Source organism: Ctenopharyngodon idella, chromosome 3 (assembly GCF_019924925.1).
Source record: "Ctenopharyngodon idella isolate HZGC_01 chromosome 3, HZGC01, whole genome shotgun sequence".
Lineage (NCBI taxonomy): Eukaryota > Metazoa > Chordata > Actinopteri > Cypriniformes > Xenocyprididae > Ctenopharyngodon > Ctenopharyngodon idella.
In genome coordinates, this window is record NC_067222.1 from 44,148,473 (window position 1) to 44,164,559 (window position 16,087).

At 38.3% G+C, this 16,087-nt stretch overlaps 1 protein-coding gene across 1 annotated transcript in view; it reads left to right on the forward strand.

Annotated features, from left to right (window-relative positions):
* Positions 1-16,087, forward strand: part of LOC127509266 (alpha-1,6-mannosylglycoprotein 6-beta-N-acetylglucosaminyltransferase B) — a 132,859-nt gene that overhangs the window by 18,156 nt on the left and 98,616 nt on the right. The window contains exon 3 of the mRNA XM_051887857.1: positions 15,925-16,069. Within this exon, the coding sequence (XP_051743817.1) occupies positions 15,925-16,069 (145 nt within the window). The remainder of the gene's footprint in view (positions 1-15,924; positions 16,070-16,087) is intronic.

Consider the following 16,087-nt stretch of genomic DNA (forward strand, 5'->3'; position numbering starts at 1 on the left):
CTATCAAATTTCAGTTTCTGTCTGATCGTTTGTCAGCTCAGTGCCTTCAATTTTGCTGTTTGTCACACAAAGTATTCATATTGATTTGGAATATAGTGCACAAGTCATATATAAAGTCACACTTTTATGGCGCTTTTGCATTTTCCTTCTTGAATCCTAAAAGCCTTTGTCCCCATTGATAATTCTTCAGAATTTTCTTTTATTTTCCAAAATCATGGGTTTGGAATTTACAACTAATCCTTTATAGTCATACCTACACTTGTGTTATCTATGTGCATCTGAAAACTAAAATGTTGCCTAAGTGTGCTACTGTTGGTCACTAGCTTTTAAAACAGAGCTTTTGTTTTCCTACAGCTGAAAGTGATATTGGGATGGTGGCACATTGAGAGCCACTCAAGCTCTTCTGGATGGCAGTGGTCATTGTTTAAAGTGTAAGAGCAGTGGAGTGTGTGATGAAGAGCTGTAGCCTGAGTCATTCCCTCTCTCTCCGTTTCCGTGGAAATATATTCCTGCACTCGGCTCTAATATTCCTAATCGTTCTACTGCTCTTTCTTCCTTTTTCTGTCACATGCTTTCTAATCCCTCCCGCAAGCCTATTTACTTCAGTTTCATATCCCTGAGTGAGCGTTTACTAATTGAAGTACAGACACACACACACACACACACACACACACACTCTTGCGTGGCATGAATTAAACACACTTTCATCCCTGAGACACAGATGAGCCACAGTAAGACAGGACAGAGGAAGTCTGCTCTACTAGATTGTGAAGTGTGGAGAAAAGCAGGTGAAAAAAAAAAAAAAAAAAAAAACAGGAGATGGTTATTGATATTTATTTATATATTTCTCATTACAGAACCCTGAAAACAAGGGATTAAATTTTCAAGAGAAAATTGAGAATTCATTACTTTTTTATTCTGTCCCGAGTGTACCTCCTTATTACATTTTTTTTCTCTCAATTGACTTCATCCAACAGTACTGTGCAAAGCTTCATTGATATGGCAGTTCATTTGGTAGGGAAAGACTTTAGTAGCTTTTGTTTTGACGTGTGGAATATATCCACACCTGCTCTCATAAAATGGGCATTCACTGCGACTAATCATCACTAACGTTTTATGGAGAGGTATGGTGCAGAATTTAAATTCGTGCTTGTGTATTTTTGGAGAAAGAAAAAGTATGTGATCCAATTATGTCAAGGTACTTGTTTGCATTTACTAAATGAAAATACACTATAAGTATATCAATAACACACACTAACGCACACGCAGACACACACACACACACACACGCGCCTCGGTTTAATCCATACCCATGCATGTGTGGGTGTGCTTTCTATGAAATAGCTAACAATAATGACACACATATATAATACATATACACACATATATATATATATATATATATATATATATATAAAAATATACATATATATTCATTAAAACCAGGTATAAATCTCATCCAGTTACTTTAAACCTTTTTACATTTTTTCCAAAATAGTAACTAAAAGCACAATGTAACAATTGAAACAATATATTTTATTTGTGAGCTGATGTTCAGCTGTTCTTTTTAACAGTCAACTTATTTCAGTCATCAGGCTCGGTTTGATTTTGACATGACATAAAGCAGTAATATCTAAATGGCTGAGTTGTTTACTTACTTTTTAATTAGTCTTCCCATTAAACGCATCACATTGTTTATTCCGATTGATTCGCAAACTCAGAATGCACACAAAAACAAGAGGCGGGATTTATCGCACAAACCAAACATATTGAACCATAACCAATCATAACCAAAAAATAACGCGATGGAGGCATTGCCTCCTCTCACATGACTTTCCCCCATTCATTCTCAATTACTACCACAAAATCCACCGCACGCTTTAGGGTGTCTGTTTTAAGTCAATGGGATCAGAGGAGGCACCTGTGGGTTGCGTTGTTGGACAGTGTTACATGTTTTATTATACGTAATGTTTGCATTGTTTTATTATTCTAATATGGATTATTTTCTCATTCCATTTTTTGAGGCACTGCCTCCCTACCTCCTCGGAGGAATTGCCCCTGTTGATATTATCAATGGCATACTTTACCCAAAACAGTGATAGTTCACCCAATGATCTAGTTTCTAGATCAGAGCTGCTGCAGAATTCTAAATCCGGCATTCTGCATTGTAAAAAAAAAATAAGGCAACCTCTCATGGCCAACTTGATAAGTTGACTCAACTAATTTGCTCCAGTTAAAGTCAACTTAAATACTTTTGTTTATCTAATGAGTAACAGGTAGTGTTTTGAACTTAAAAATTCTTGTCAAGGCAACTAAAGAATGTTCAGCATTCAGCAAGCAGATACAATCCTTGTTTTGATTTTCAAAGCTAACTACATGATATGAACATTGTTTGCCTCTTTAAACTAGAGTCAAACATTATACCCATTTTACCCAGGCAAATATAGCACAATGTGACTTTATTCTTCTGCCAATTAGTGATAACACATCTGTATCTTCTGCACTCACACTGCTGGAAACATTTCCTCCAGCTGTTCAGTACAGAAGACTCTCAACTCTTAGAAGACAGATGCACTGTATTGATCCCTGAGGGGAAGTTCAGGAGTAATGAGGAGTCTTAGCAGAGGATGGTTTATATCCGTTGACCTCTATGCATATCCTGCCTCACTCAACCTAAACTTAGCCCAGATGGGACTGAAACCCACAATCCCTGGTTTAGATGGCCTGTCTTATGCACTAAGCCAAAAGGGCTTACAGCATGCTACAATACGAAGACAGTCAATCACAGCGGTACACTTCTCCATATTCAGGAGCTCGCAGCCAGCAGTGAATGTTTACCCAACAGCCTGTGCTGACTCAAAGTGTTTACCTATCAGCTTACTGCTTGACACTCCAAAAGACGCAATAGACTACAGTATGACTTTAATTAAGGTTATATTAAGTGTTATATATATCACAACTGTGGAAGTTGTTTTAAGTTTTGCCAGTGGCTTGCCTTATGAAGTACTGCATGTGTGACTCACAGTACCTTAATGTTCATGAACAAAATACCTGTAATGTGGCAAAAGTCTATGTAGACATACATTAGGGCTTTTCACACTTTAAATAGTTAACCCTGGGTCATTTCACACTTCTCATTGATTCACCCGGGGTTATTTATTCCTGTGTATTCATAAGCTGCCATTTCACACTGTATATTCCTAAACCTTCTGTTAACGTTCTTATTTGCATATTTGCGGTTTCAGTGTAATTGATTGGACAAACAACGCACGCGACCTGTTTATATAAATGTGCTAGCATTCCGCATCCTAACATATATGGCTATATATGTTATGAATAAAACTGACGTGTTTTCTATCACTATTTGACATTTTTCCCCTCAAATGCTGAAATTATTCTTTATACAAAGCATCTCCGTGACTGTCCAAAGTCTGAGAATATGAGGCATGTGATTGGGTTCACTTACTGAATCTAAGCTGTGAAAGTCTCATTCAGATTTACAAACCATAGTCATCACAACCATGAGCACATCTCTGCTGAAAAATCCAGAGCAAATTCCATGTAAATCCAGGCTGGTTTGTGTTGGTCTAGGTGGACCTGCATTGTTACATTGTTCACAAGCAAAACAGAGCTAGTGAATGCTAGAATTTTCCAAGTGGTACTCACTGCAGAGTCTATGACGGCCAGCTCCGCCTCTCTGGACATCCAGTGGGGTGGAGGGATAGAACTTTCCACCTCTCTGGACGTCGAATGGGGTGGAGAGATAGAGTTGTGGGTAGGGTTAGGGTAGGGTTAGGGTGTGGTTGTACTTTTGCACCTTCTCGAATTTTCAGCAGGGATATGACTGCCTACATTTGCAAATCAACACCTATTCAGTATCTAGCAACTTGACCTGGTCCGATGTGAACTAAGGCTCCATTCCAAATGTCATCCTCAACCCTTGTGGTACTCTTTAGAGTCCACAATTTGGTGACAAATTGTTGCATAGGCTGTTGGGTATTAGACATGGGCATCTTTTTACTGGGGCATGAGCCCCTTTGAAATACTGCTGTGCACCAGTAAATTATTACTGTTAAATCTTTGTCTGATGGTGAGATACGATGACCTGAGATTCATTTTCTCTGAGATTTTAGCAATCATGTCATGTCTCCATCAGAATTAGTGATGCCAGATTGCGAATTAATCCCGCTTTTGATCGAATCAGTCAAACAAGCTAATCAGTTTGCAAAAAAGATTTACATTTGGACATTTCACTCATGCACTGGTTTCTTACAGCATAAATGGATCATTTGTAAGTCAGAAAACAAAAAGGAGGTGCTGGATATTTACTATTGTAGGAAACAGAACTTCCAAATTCAATTCAGTTTGTCAGCGATTAAGCTGTTTATCGTACATGCAGTTTGAGAACGACTCTGTACTGCGTGTAAAGACTATATATATATATATATATATATATAAAACAGTATCAAAATATGAGGACACTTTTTTTTTCTTTCTTTTTTTTTTTTTTTTTTGATGGGCGGCCTTTGCCCCAGTACTAATTAAAGGCTAGAAACACTTCTGATAGTAGACCCAAGATAGCACATGTAATGAAAGCAAGCTAGTAAGAGTTGTGCGGGTAAACCTCACTACCCTGGCCGCAAGAGGCACACTGGCGACTGATGCAAGAGGATGCGGTCTTCAGTGTCCTCATTAGCGCGCCAGCCTCCCATGCCGGAGACGCCGGTTTGATTCCCACTCGGCGCGGGTCAAGTAGGAACGCTTCTGATAGTAGACCCAACATAACACATGTAATGGAAGCAAGCTAGTAAGAGCTGTGTGGGTAATCCTCACTCCCCTGGCCACAAGAGGCACACTAACGACTGACGCAAGAGGATGCGGTCTTTAGTGTCCTCGTTAGCGTGCCAGCCTCCCATGCCAGAGACGCCGGTTTGATTCCCACTCGGAGCAGGTCAAGTAGGAACGCTTCTCATAGTAGACCAAACATAACACATGTAATGGAAGCAAGCTAGTAAGAGCTGTGTGGGTAATCCTCACTCCCCTGGCCGCAAGAGGCACGTTAACGACTGATGCAAGAGGGTGCGGTCTTTAGTGTCCTCGTTAGCGCGCCAGCCTCCCATGCCAGAGACGCTGATTTGATTCCCACTTGGAGCGGTTCAAGTAGGATTGGTTACATTTGGTGCCGTGACCCGGATGGGAGTGAGATATAGAGGGGTGAGTGTAACGGAAGCAAGCTAGTAAGATATGTGCATGTAAATCACACTCCCCTGGCCTCGAGGCACGCTGGCGACTGACACTAGAGGCTGTGGTCTTTAGCGTCTTTGTAGGTGCGCCTGCCTCCCATGCCAGAGACGGTGGTTTGAGTCCCGCTAGGAGCAAGTCGCAAGTCTGTTACACACAGTCCCATTAAAGGGTCTCCACTAGAGTCTACATTAGGTGAGATCAGTCAATCAGGTATTTATATACAGGCACATTTTTTTTTTTTTTTTTCAGTTCTAATGGTCAGAGTGAGGGTGGAAAATTAGTCATTAAAATTTTTTGATGCAAAAATAATAAGTGGGCTTAAGGGAAAAACAAAATAAAATATTAGAAAATAATACATAACATTAAAGACGTCCCCTGATGGACTGAAACCGACTCCCAAATCCCTAAGCAAGACTCTTGAGATACTCTCTTCAGCTTTAATCTGCAAAGAAAAAAATAGTGAATAAATGTGTCATAGAGAATGCTAGATACAGTATTACTGTATTACCCAAACCCCTTCACCCACACACAACACAGACACCTGCATACATGCACACACAAGCATTTCCATCCAAGATCCGGCTCCAGTCAGCAGTATACAGCCGCATGTGGGAGTCCTGAATCACTCTATCAGCCCTTGCTGTTTAACAAATGGGGGATTTTCAGAAAGCTAATAAATACATCAGGAAGCTGAGGCAGCATACGTTAGTAGGATTAGCAGGCACACACTGCTTGCATCATTCACTGATCCAGAGCTTTGAAAATGGTGTCCGCATTAAAGCCAACCTTAGAACATCACAAAGATCAAATGTATCGCTTAAGGTTCAAGAGGGTTTGGGGAATCAGGGATAATGATTTTACATCTCAGCTGGGATTTGACTGTGGTATGGTGAACATAGTTCTGAAACATATACTAATTCCTATAGAGACCTTTTGCTAATCTGGAGACTGGTAGGTCTTGTCCAATAAAACTAGATCTGGAACAAGACCAGAATGAATTAGCATGCTTGTCTAGGCTGGTTATAGTGCTGGGTTGATGCTGGTGGACCAACATTGGCATGCTCTTCAAGTTGTCTTTGAGACAAAACCAAAAGCAGAATAGGATCAAATCCGAGTTCAAGTCAGAACAGATACCTAAAGAGATCTGAACAATTCAGGCTGTGTAATTATGCTTTCCTTTGGAGTGAACAATCATACAGATCTCCACAGCTCACACACAGTGGTCCAGAGACATAGTAGCACAGAGCAGATAATATTAGCAAGCCTGCACAAACTGTAGTTATGGTGTTGTAGTAGTTGAGTCAAGTTTAGAGTCCTAGTCAAGACTGAGTCTAAATGCTCCTGAAACCATGACAAGACCAAGACCGTGAAAATATGACCTTGGACTTAAGACCAGATTTGGCCTCGAGTCTGCCTTAAGTATTACAACACTGGCTGGTTGACGAAGTCAGTCTTGTTGGATAAGATAGTCAAGAAGACCCAGCAAGCAATTTTGCATTTAAAAGACATCTAATAGCTGTCCAAACACAGCCCTGACATCTAAAACAAGGCAAAATTTGGGCTGTCAGTGAAAATTTAATAGACATCTAACCATAGCCCAAGAATAGACTAGTCATAGAAATGAAACCAAATCACTGTTGACTTTGCTTACATGATGGAATATCATACATTTTGTAAGTTATTTAGCAAAAATGACATGTAACCAAATTCAAGGTTATTTTGGCTAGAAGTGAGTTACTCATAGCTGGACTATATCGGGTCTATAGTTAACCAAGACAGTGAAATGACGGTTATTGCTGGGGAGGCCTTATTGAAAAACCAACACATCAACAGCCAAAACATAACACACACTGGTTTCTAGCTATGCTATTATTTTTAGCAGGGATTCTCAAAGACATTAGTATTCCATACTTCAAACACTATGGAGTCCACCTCCAATTTTCAAAAGCAGAAATTAATCTCATCAGATTAAAAACCCAATAAAACCACGTATATTGTAATTAAGCAAATGTTGGTGACTTTCTCATGGACAGTAATGACTGAACTGTGCTGCTGGTTTTGCTATCTGTACTGTTCTGCCTGCATAATAGGGTTGATTAAGGAGCACAAAAGGGAAAGTTTTGAGTCAATTTGAATGAAATTAGGATTCTCTTAAAGGGATATTCCAGGTTATTTTTATCCCAATGTCTTTGACTAGCTGTCAGTAAGCTCTGATGGAAATTTCAGCTCACCCTTCAGTAAACAAATGAATGGGAAATGTATAAACTAAGTGTACAATTACATGTTAGCATACAGTTGCAAGAAAAAGTATGTGAACTACTTGCAGAATCTGTGAAAATGTTAGATAATACAAAATGCATGTTATTTTTTATTTAGTACTGTCCTGAGTAAGATATTTTACATAAAAGATGTTTACATATAATCCACAAGACAAAAAAAAAAAAAAAAAAAAATAGCTGAATTTATTAAAATAACCCCATTCATAAGTATGTGAACCATTGATTCTTAATACTGTGTGTGGTTACCTGGATGATTTTTTTTTTTTTTTTTTTTTTTTTTGGCAAGGGAAATAAATGTGATGCTATGCAACTATTCAAAAATCACTCACTGCATCCTAATTTGCATACAATCTGTCCTGAATTGTATGCATGCATTCCAAATAATATTAGACCTATGCTGAAAATAGTATGACAAGGTGGTGTACTATTTTAGTGGATTTTTGAAGTGTGCATCTGAGCATTTTTTTCCCCCGGGTTAATTTTCCTTCTGGGAAAAAAAAAAAAAAAAAAGGCTGAATCCAGCCTACGGTGGTTTTCTAGTCTTAACTTGCCACCATGCTAGTTGATATCTACTGTTTGAGCTGGTCTGGTGATGGTTTTGGACAGCTGAACACCAGCTAACAATCTAGTCCAGCAAACAACCTTGTAAAGAAGAGTTTGTAAAGTTGTAAAGTGTGAGGTCAATAACAATGAAATAATTATGCTGCTAATGCTTACATTCAGATGCATACAGCAAGTGAAAATGGAGTCTGATGAATCAAAACCATTTCATGATGTCATAATACTCATTACTTACTCAAAATGTACTTTCTCAACCATCGATGTTGCTTACAAAGAAGTAACAAACAAGATTCAAGTTTAGTGCTTTGAGGAAGAAAAAAAAAAGAGCATCAAAATTCTGCTTTTAAAGCCCCACAGAACACTTGCCTGCTTGAATTCTCAAGTACTTACAGTGTCACTGAATTTCACATTTGTTTTTATAAACCGAAGGATGTTGAACCAAACCCAGTATTTATTTATTTATTTTTTGTCAAGTTAAAATACAGAACAGTGCTTGAGATTATCTAGGTCATTCTCAACTAGCACACTGCAGGCCAAATCCAACATTAATCATTTTTACACAGGCTTCCAGTTGATTTGGATGAATGGGAGTGCACGCTGCACAAATCTCAGAGATCAAAAGCACTCAGTGATCATCCAGTTAGTTAACATCTTGACCAGAATGTTTTTAAACTCTTTCTGGGCATAGTTCAACTACTGTACAGTAGTTTCCCAGATATTAGATATTACTCTCCTAGATATTACTTTCCCAGTTATCACATATTTGAAGTGTGATATAAAGTCATATTTGCTTTCGAGCCAGACCTTCTCAAGAAAATTGTGGACATTAACTAACGGCAGGTCACAATAGTTAAGTCCTCCAGGAGTTTTTAAAAAGTGCCCCTATTATGCCTTTTAAAGGTTCCTAATATTGTTTTGGGAGTCTCCTACAACAAGTTTACATGCATGCAAGGTCAAAAAACACTTTCGTTTTCCCATAATATACATTTAATTTCACCTAAATGAATTTCACCCCGTAAACGATTAGTTAGAAGCAGTTCAAAGAATCAGTCTCTCGCAATCACGACTGGAGTACAACATTTCTCTATGGTAAGTGTCACCTTAGTTTGCGTTATTTATAAGATGTGATAGCAGCGTCACTGTTATACTTGATGTAGGTGCACCTGTGGGAACTGTATCAGAATGCCAAGCGTAGATGTAAACCTCTAACATTAGATAAACATTTAGGCCAGACGTGTACACAGACTTTTTCGTCATAACTATTAACAAAGTAAAAAATGGCTATATCATTGTTCGACATTACAATGGGTGTTTTCTGTTTACGTGGACTAGCATGGACTAGCATCTTAACATCCTATTACAATACAGATGGAGCCCCATACTACTGTAATAATAAAAACGCAGAGGAAAAAAAACAACAAGTGATGAGACAGACAAGCTGCATTAATCGACATATTTTTTGACAATATTGGACCCACAACTGAATAGCAGAACTACAGAAACGTGAGTTAGCTGGAGATATACAGACTAGGGTGTACGTTACACAACATAACATGCAAAATTAAGAATTTTGAACGATCACTAGAAAATATAAACATCAATTATTAATCATACTTACAGGTTAATTCAGAGGAGCAAGCTGGTCCAAATAAACTGGGCATTGATCCATATTTTAAGACCAAGCGTTTTGTGAATCCTGCGTCAAACTCCCTGAGGTTTGAGAAGCAGTCCTCAGTAAAATGATGGGAACGCAACAAAAGATTGTACTGCTGTGGTATTGTTGAAAAAATGAATTTTCCCTGGTGTCTGTGTGCGTAATATGTTAATGTTTTGTTGTGACGTCACAATGAAACGGCTTGGAATTTGTTTTACAAACGACTCGTTTAATTGACTCAGAGTCGACTCTTACTTTTGAGAGACAATAACTTTATATACGGTGCACTTTCAGATTTAAAACTTTGCAGGATGTTTTCATTCACTTAGAGCGATGTTACACATTCAAAAATCCATAATAGGGGCACTTTAAGATCAACAAAGTTAGCATGAAATTAAAATTCACTTAATCTATTTTCTAAATGCATGCTATTTATCTTTTTGTGAACAACTCATCCAGGCATGTTTTATTTTTAAATTCCCACCTAATTTTATGTCATAACTTGATTCTCCTTATCATTCAGATCAGCCTTCAGGCAATCACCAAAAGAGAGAACCAAGTCCCCACCATACTTTTTTTTTTTTTTTTTTCTTCGATAAACCATTTGGTAACACTTTATTTCGATGATCCACTTTAGACATTCTACTAACTATAAGTAACTTTGCAACTACATGTCAACTAAATCTCATTATAGAGTATTAGTAGACTGTTGTAGACTGTTAAGTTAGGGTTAGGTGTTAGAGTTCAGGGGCCGTATTCACAAAACATTTTGTCTTACCACTAAGAATTCTCCTAAATGGCAGTAAAAGTTCTTAGTTAAGAGTTTTCTCTTAAAACCTATTCACAAAGCTGCTGAGACCAACTTTTACTAAGGAATAGACAGAGTCTTAAGCCAAGAGTAAGGGCGGGGTTGACCTTGTTGCTATGAATGATGTCAACACGCTTACTAACTATGCACACAGTGATTGGCTGATGGGGAAGGAGTTTCTGTCAGAGATTTAATCATAGACATAGAATGAGATATGTTTTAAAATGTGTAAGTGTCACTAATGAAACTATATGTTCAGCTAATTCTCAGTCTCTTACATGTCTGCGTCTTGAGAGAATGCAGAATTCAAGCAACAAATTATGTTTAATAAACAAAGTTTGGGAGGAGCACATTCAAATGGTCTATCTAATCAGCTCGAGAAAAGGTATATATACACATTACACAGACAAGAGACGACTCACCTAGTTACCTCGACAGTTTTCTGCAACAGTCTGCCACCCCATTCTCACTCTCGGCTAGGGATACGGGGAGAACTCTGGGTTTGGGCTAAATTCCAAGCTTAGAGTCCTCAATCCCCTTGGACAGCATGCCAAATACGCTTATTATATATATATTTTTTTCTCTATTTGATCATTTGTAAGTGTGAACTCGTGGAAAAACAACTGGCACAGGTAATCAGACATTATTTATTAAAGATTTATTTTTGCCGTTTTATCGTAGATAAATCAAAATATTGCATTTATAAAGAAAAGGTTCAGCATCCAAAGTTCTATCGCTATTGCCTCAATGGTGTACAGTGTCTTTGGGTGGATTGCTGAGGCAGATTGGCAGAAACGGCCATTAGGATTGTTTGTGATTTGGTCTTAGTGACTTAGGAGTCCTCTTGACTACTGCTAATGTTTCACAGATTTGGGAGCTAGTTTTAGCGCTAAAATGCTTTGTGAAATACTCTTAGAGCAAAAATTTAGGAGTCCTAAAATTAGGACTGACACGCCCATTATTTTTAAGACTTTCTCCTAAATCGGCAAGTTAGGAGCTACTTTTAGCCTTAAGATTTTTTGTGAATATGGCCACAGGTTAGTAGAATAAGCTGACATGTAGTTGCAAAGTTACTTATAGTTGTCACAGTTATGTTTTGTTAGTTTAGTCATTCACAGACTTTTAGTATGTTTTCGTTAGTTTCCTTTGTCCTTTGTTCAGTTTTCCAGCTTCTCATTTGTTTACATTGGTTTCAGCTGTGTTTAATTAATTAGTCTCATTTGTGTTCCTACTTAAGTTGTACCTTCACATTCATTGTCTGTTCAGTCACGTTTACGTTTGGTGTGTTTCGCCCTGTATTGGATTGTTGCTTGTTTGGATTAAACTTCGTATTGGAATTTTATCCTCCCAAATCTTCGTCTGTCTGTCTGCTATATGCACACACCCTATATTGTGACAATAGTCAGTAGAATGTTTGTTAGGGAACATAAAAATAAAGTATTAGCAGATATTAAGCAGACAGTCTACTAATAATCTAATGACTGCTAGTTGACATGTAGACTCAACCTCAGATGTCACGCCCATGGACCGTTGGCTGAATGTCTGTTGCATATGGCATATTTAACTGGAAATGTTTCAGGACTTTCGAAGTCGAAGACAAATCCTAAACAACGTGTGTGTTGCATTCTTTAATGAGTTGCCTGGAAACAAATGCCGTGACGACAAATCCCCTTGTAAGAAGAACGCTGCCATGTTTACAACTGTGACAATGAACGCTTACCAGGATCAACTAAATGCTGGATTTTCAAAAGTATGTGAAGTTTGCGGCTCCATTGTTGCAGTAAACTTGCACATGAATAATTTATTAGATGCACGCCGGTCTGTTTTTCACGCCCCTAAACATGACGCGGAACAAAACGAACTATGATTGGTTGTGTTACATGTCAGTCAAACGTCCTCTTGGGTGATCCTTGGCCAATGAAAGCTGCACAAGAGTCCAGACCTTATGCTGTCAATCTGAAGGTCTGGCTATGCAAGACTAGTTACTTATAGTAAGTAGAATGTCTAAAGTGGACCATCAAAATAAAGTGTTACCAGTCTTTTCACTTGGATGTACATCACAATACGTAAGAAAATATTTGTGCGCTACTTCCATTATATCACAAGTTTACAATGTCTTATGTACGTCTTGAAGCCCAATAAGAAAAGTGTTGCAGTCAAGTGAAAATGAAACTTGACTGATTATACAGACTTCCTTATTCCCAATTAGTTAATTCAGCGTCCCCACCCCCCCGTGTTCAAAATGATACGAACCCTGTTTATCATCATTATAAGTGTGAACATGCTACTTACAATGAAAGTACAAATATCCAGCTGTGAGAATTGTTTGACCCCGAAAGAAAGTAGTCTAGCTCTGAGGAAGATCAGCTGCAGAGGCCTTAATCTGGGTAAAAGAATCTGGGTAGTAGAAACTCGGCTGTAATGTTCTTGTAGCCTTCATCATTAAAAAAAAATATTCATTCACTTCAGGATGATCTCTATAACAGAGAATGTCAGAGCGGAGTGTTCTGGAGGCCTACTGACCTCACAGCTGTAGATGTGTTCTGTTTAATTGGCCAGGTGAGAGGCATCCACTCACTCGCACCAGCTTTCCAGGAAACAGACAGCAGGAGCTCTGAAAGCTCTGAAATTAAACTCGACTGTCAGCCTAATTGGTCCCCTTCCTGTATTGTGCTGTTTGTGTCCTTTCTTCAGTGATGAGAGTAGAAGTAGGCTGCCTCATCGTTGATGCTCTGGAGAGAGAGAGGCTGTGCTAATGAGAAGCTTTTGAAATGTTGTTGAATAAAACCCTCAGCCTGTTGTTGGTATTATGAGTAAATACAACTAATATGCCAGCGAATTTGAGTTCAGTCTCCATTTAGGCTCTTTGTTTTGCCTTGATTTTGTTTTTGAGCCTTTCTCAGAACAGAGTGTAGCCCTAGAGAATCTTTATCTCTGTATTGTGTTTCTCCTCTGCTGAACAGCTTAGGCCAACATAAATTTCCATGTTGGATTGGTACTTGCCCTTACAGAAAGAAAATATATTTCCATATATTTATGGTCAATATACTAAATGGTTTAAATGTATTGAAAAAAAATATATGGAATAATATATTGTGTTAATAATACATAAGGAATTGCTGCTTTTCATATATAGACAAAGGCTCAAAGTCTCAAATTTCAAATTTTGTCATTTTTAAAGAACTTTAAACAATAAATACCGTTGTGTGGCTCTTTAATGTGTCATGACAGATCGCTGTAGCACCTCAGTTCAAGCGGCTTGTGAACCGATCATCTCTTCCTACTAGTTCATTTATATCATCCAATAAACATGAATGAACATCATAAGGAATGTTGTTTCAATCGCGGAAAGACATCAGTACACAACATTTTTCAAGTTCAAGTCCACCTACGTTAATCTGGTAACTCCCCTGACTGCTTTGTCAGACAAAATTGCGGAGTCGGCGTTATGATTGGTTAGATCGCCTGTCAATCAAACTCCTGGCGAAGGGTCAATTGGGTTATGTTTCTGCTACACAAAGTATTTGAGTTGGGTTTACGAGGAAAGTTGTGTTGGTACAAGGGTGCATGTTGAAGACATGTAAAGTCTAAAGTCTAGTGATAAACCTTGGGATTAGATCTGTGAATCATGATACATGATGATCAGATCCAACAGATCATCCCCCAGTTTTTTCTTGGCTTTCTTTGCCATGGAAAATGTACCTTACAAACACACATTTACAGTGTCATGAATACATTCAGTTTAGTTTGTATTAGTTTCTCTTTCATGGACTTTTAGTTTATCACCATTTCCCTGTTTCCTTTGTTCCTAGTTTCCCTACAGTCATTAGTTTCCATGGACACTCATTCAATCATCACAGCTGTTCTTTATTAGTTCATCATTCACTGTATATTTAAGTTCCTCCTTGTGCTCCATTCAGTTGTCCGGTATTGGTTGTGTTTACACACTGTTTCGTTTACTATTACGCTTTGGATCTACCTGTATTTGGTTTATTTAATAAAGACTGTTGTTATTAGAACCTTCTTCATCATCTTTGGAACTAAAATGTGACAGACAGCAGCCAGAGAAAAACTAACGTTAAAAAAATTAAGGATCAAGAGTAGAGGTCTTCACAGGTCCACTTAGATCTGAAAACCCGAGGTCCAACCCGAGACCCGAGCGGGTTCGGGTCCAAAACTTTGACGAGTGCTCGGACACGGGTCGGGTTCGGTATTAGTAACCTCGGGTCTCGAGTAATTTAAAATAAATGTGCTTTTTCCGAATGGACTTGAGAAGACCCGAATAAAATATATCTTATCTTATCGTCAGGTAATATTACACCAAAAGATATAGGATGTAATGAGGTTACAGTGATGAGTGATTGATATTTCAGCACTTCAGTGTGTACTTGCGCGTTCCTGTCAAGTGCATTTGAGAAACGCACGTAGAAAAGGAACAAACGTTTGTAACCTTGCACACAGAAATCCATCTTATAGCTATAAGATCCATCAGGAAAAGCCACTCGCTTCATTACCCTGCTTGTTCTTTTTTATGTGTAGAAGCCCTTTGCTGGAGATGAGGTAAATAGGTGCAGACAATACTAGTGAATGATTTATTAGGCTTTCCTTGAGCTATCACATTATTTTTTTGTTTATCACAATTGAAAGCCAAACTCAGAAATAACTTGTATCCATCGGGCAGAAAATAATATAAAGTAATAAGTAAATAAATGGATTAAATGAAAGGACACCGGAATTTTTCATGAGTGTGGGGCTGCAGGCCGTGCACACATCAAAGTAATTTACGTTCGGGTCCAGTTGGGTTCATGGCGTCGGGTCAGGCCGGATTTGGGTCTAATTTTATCGGGTCTGTTTCGGGTCGGATTGTTCTTTAAAAAAAAAAATGTATGCATGCCGGGTTCGGGTAAAAAGTGATTCAGGTCAGGTACAGATTTTAGGACCTGAGAAGACATCTAGTCAAAAGCCCAACTAAAGTGAACACCGATCACCATAATGGTGACTTCAAACTAAATGGTCTATCGTTGTCCAAACACTCTTTTGTATGTACTCTTTTCCACACACTGTACAAATAAATATATATTTTACACTATTTTACACATTTATACACTATGGAAAATATGAACAGCATATATCAATATTGACAATAATAAGAAACATTTCTTGATTAACAAATCAGCATATTAGATTGTTTCTGAAGGATCATGTGACACTGAAGACTATTAATAATTCTGAAAATTTAGCTTTAAAAGGTTGCTTCTATCAATTTAACCCGATGCTGAAACTTAACATTCTGGTCTTTCCAGCAGGGTCTCTTAGCAGTACATGACTGCTTTTTGTATCTATCCGAACTTACATGTACTCATTGTTTTGTGTCACAGTGTTGGGCGGTCTGGAGTCTCGTGGGGTCCTAAGAAAGATCAGCGATATGTTGGAGATAATCATGAAGAGGATCGACACCCTATCGAAAATGAGCAACAACAGCGAGTCCCACAAACTGGAGGAGCTAAGCTCCGCTCTCCACAGGTGCAACTTCACATTCAT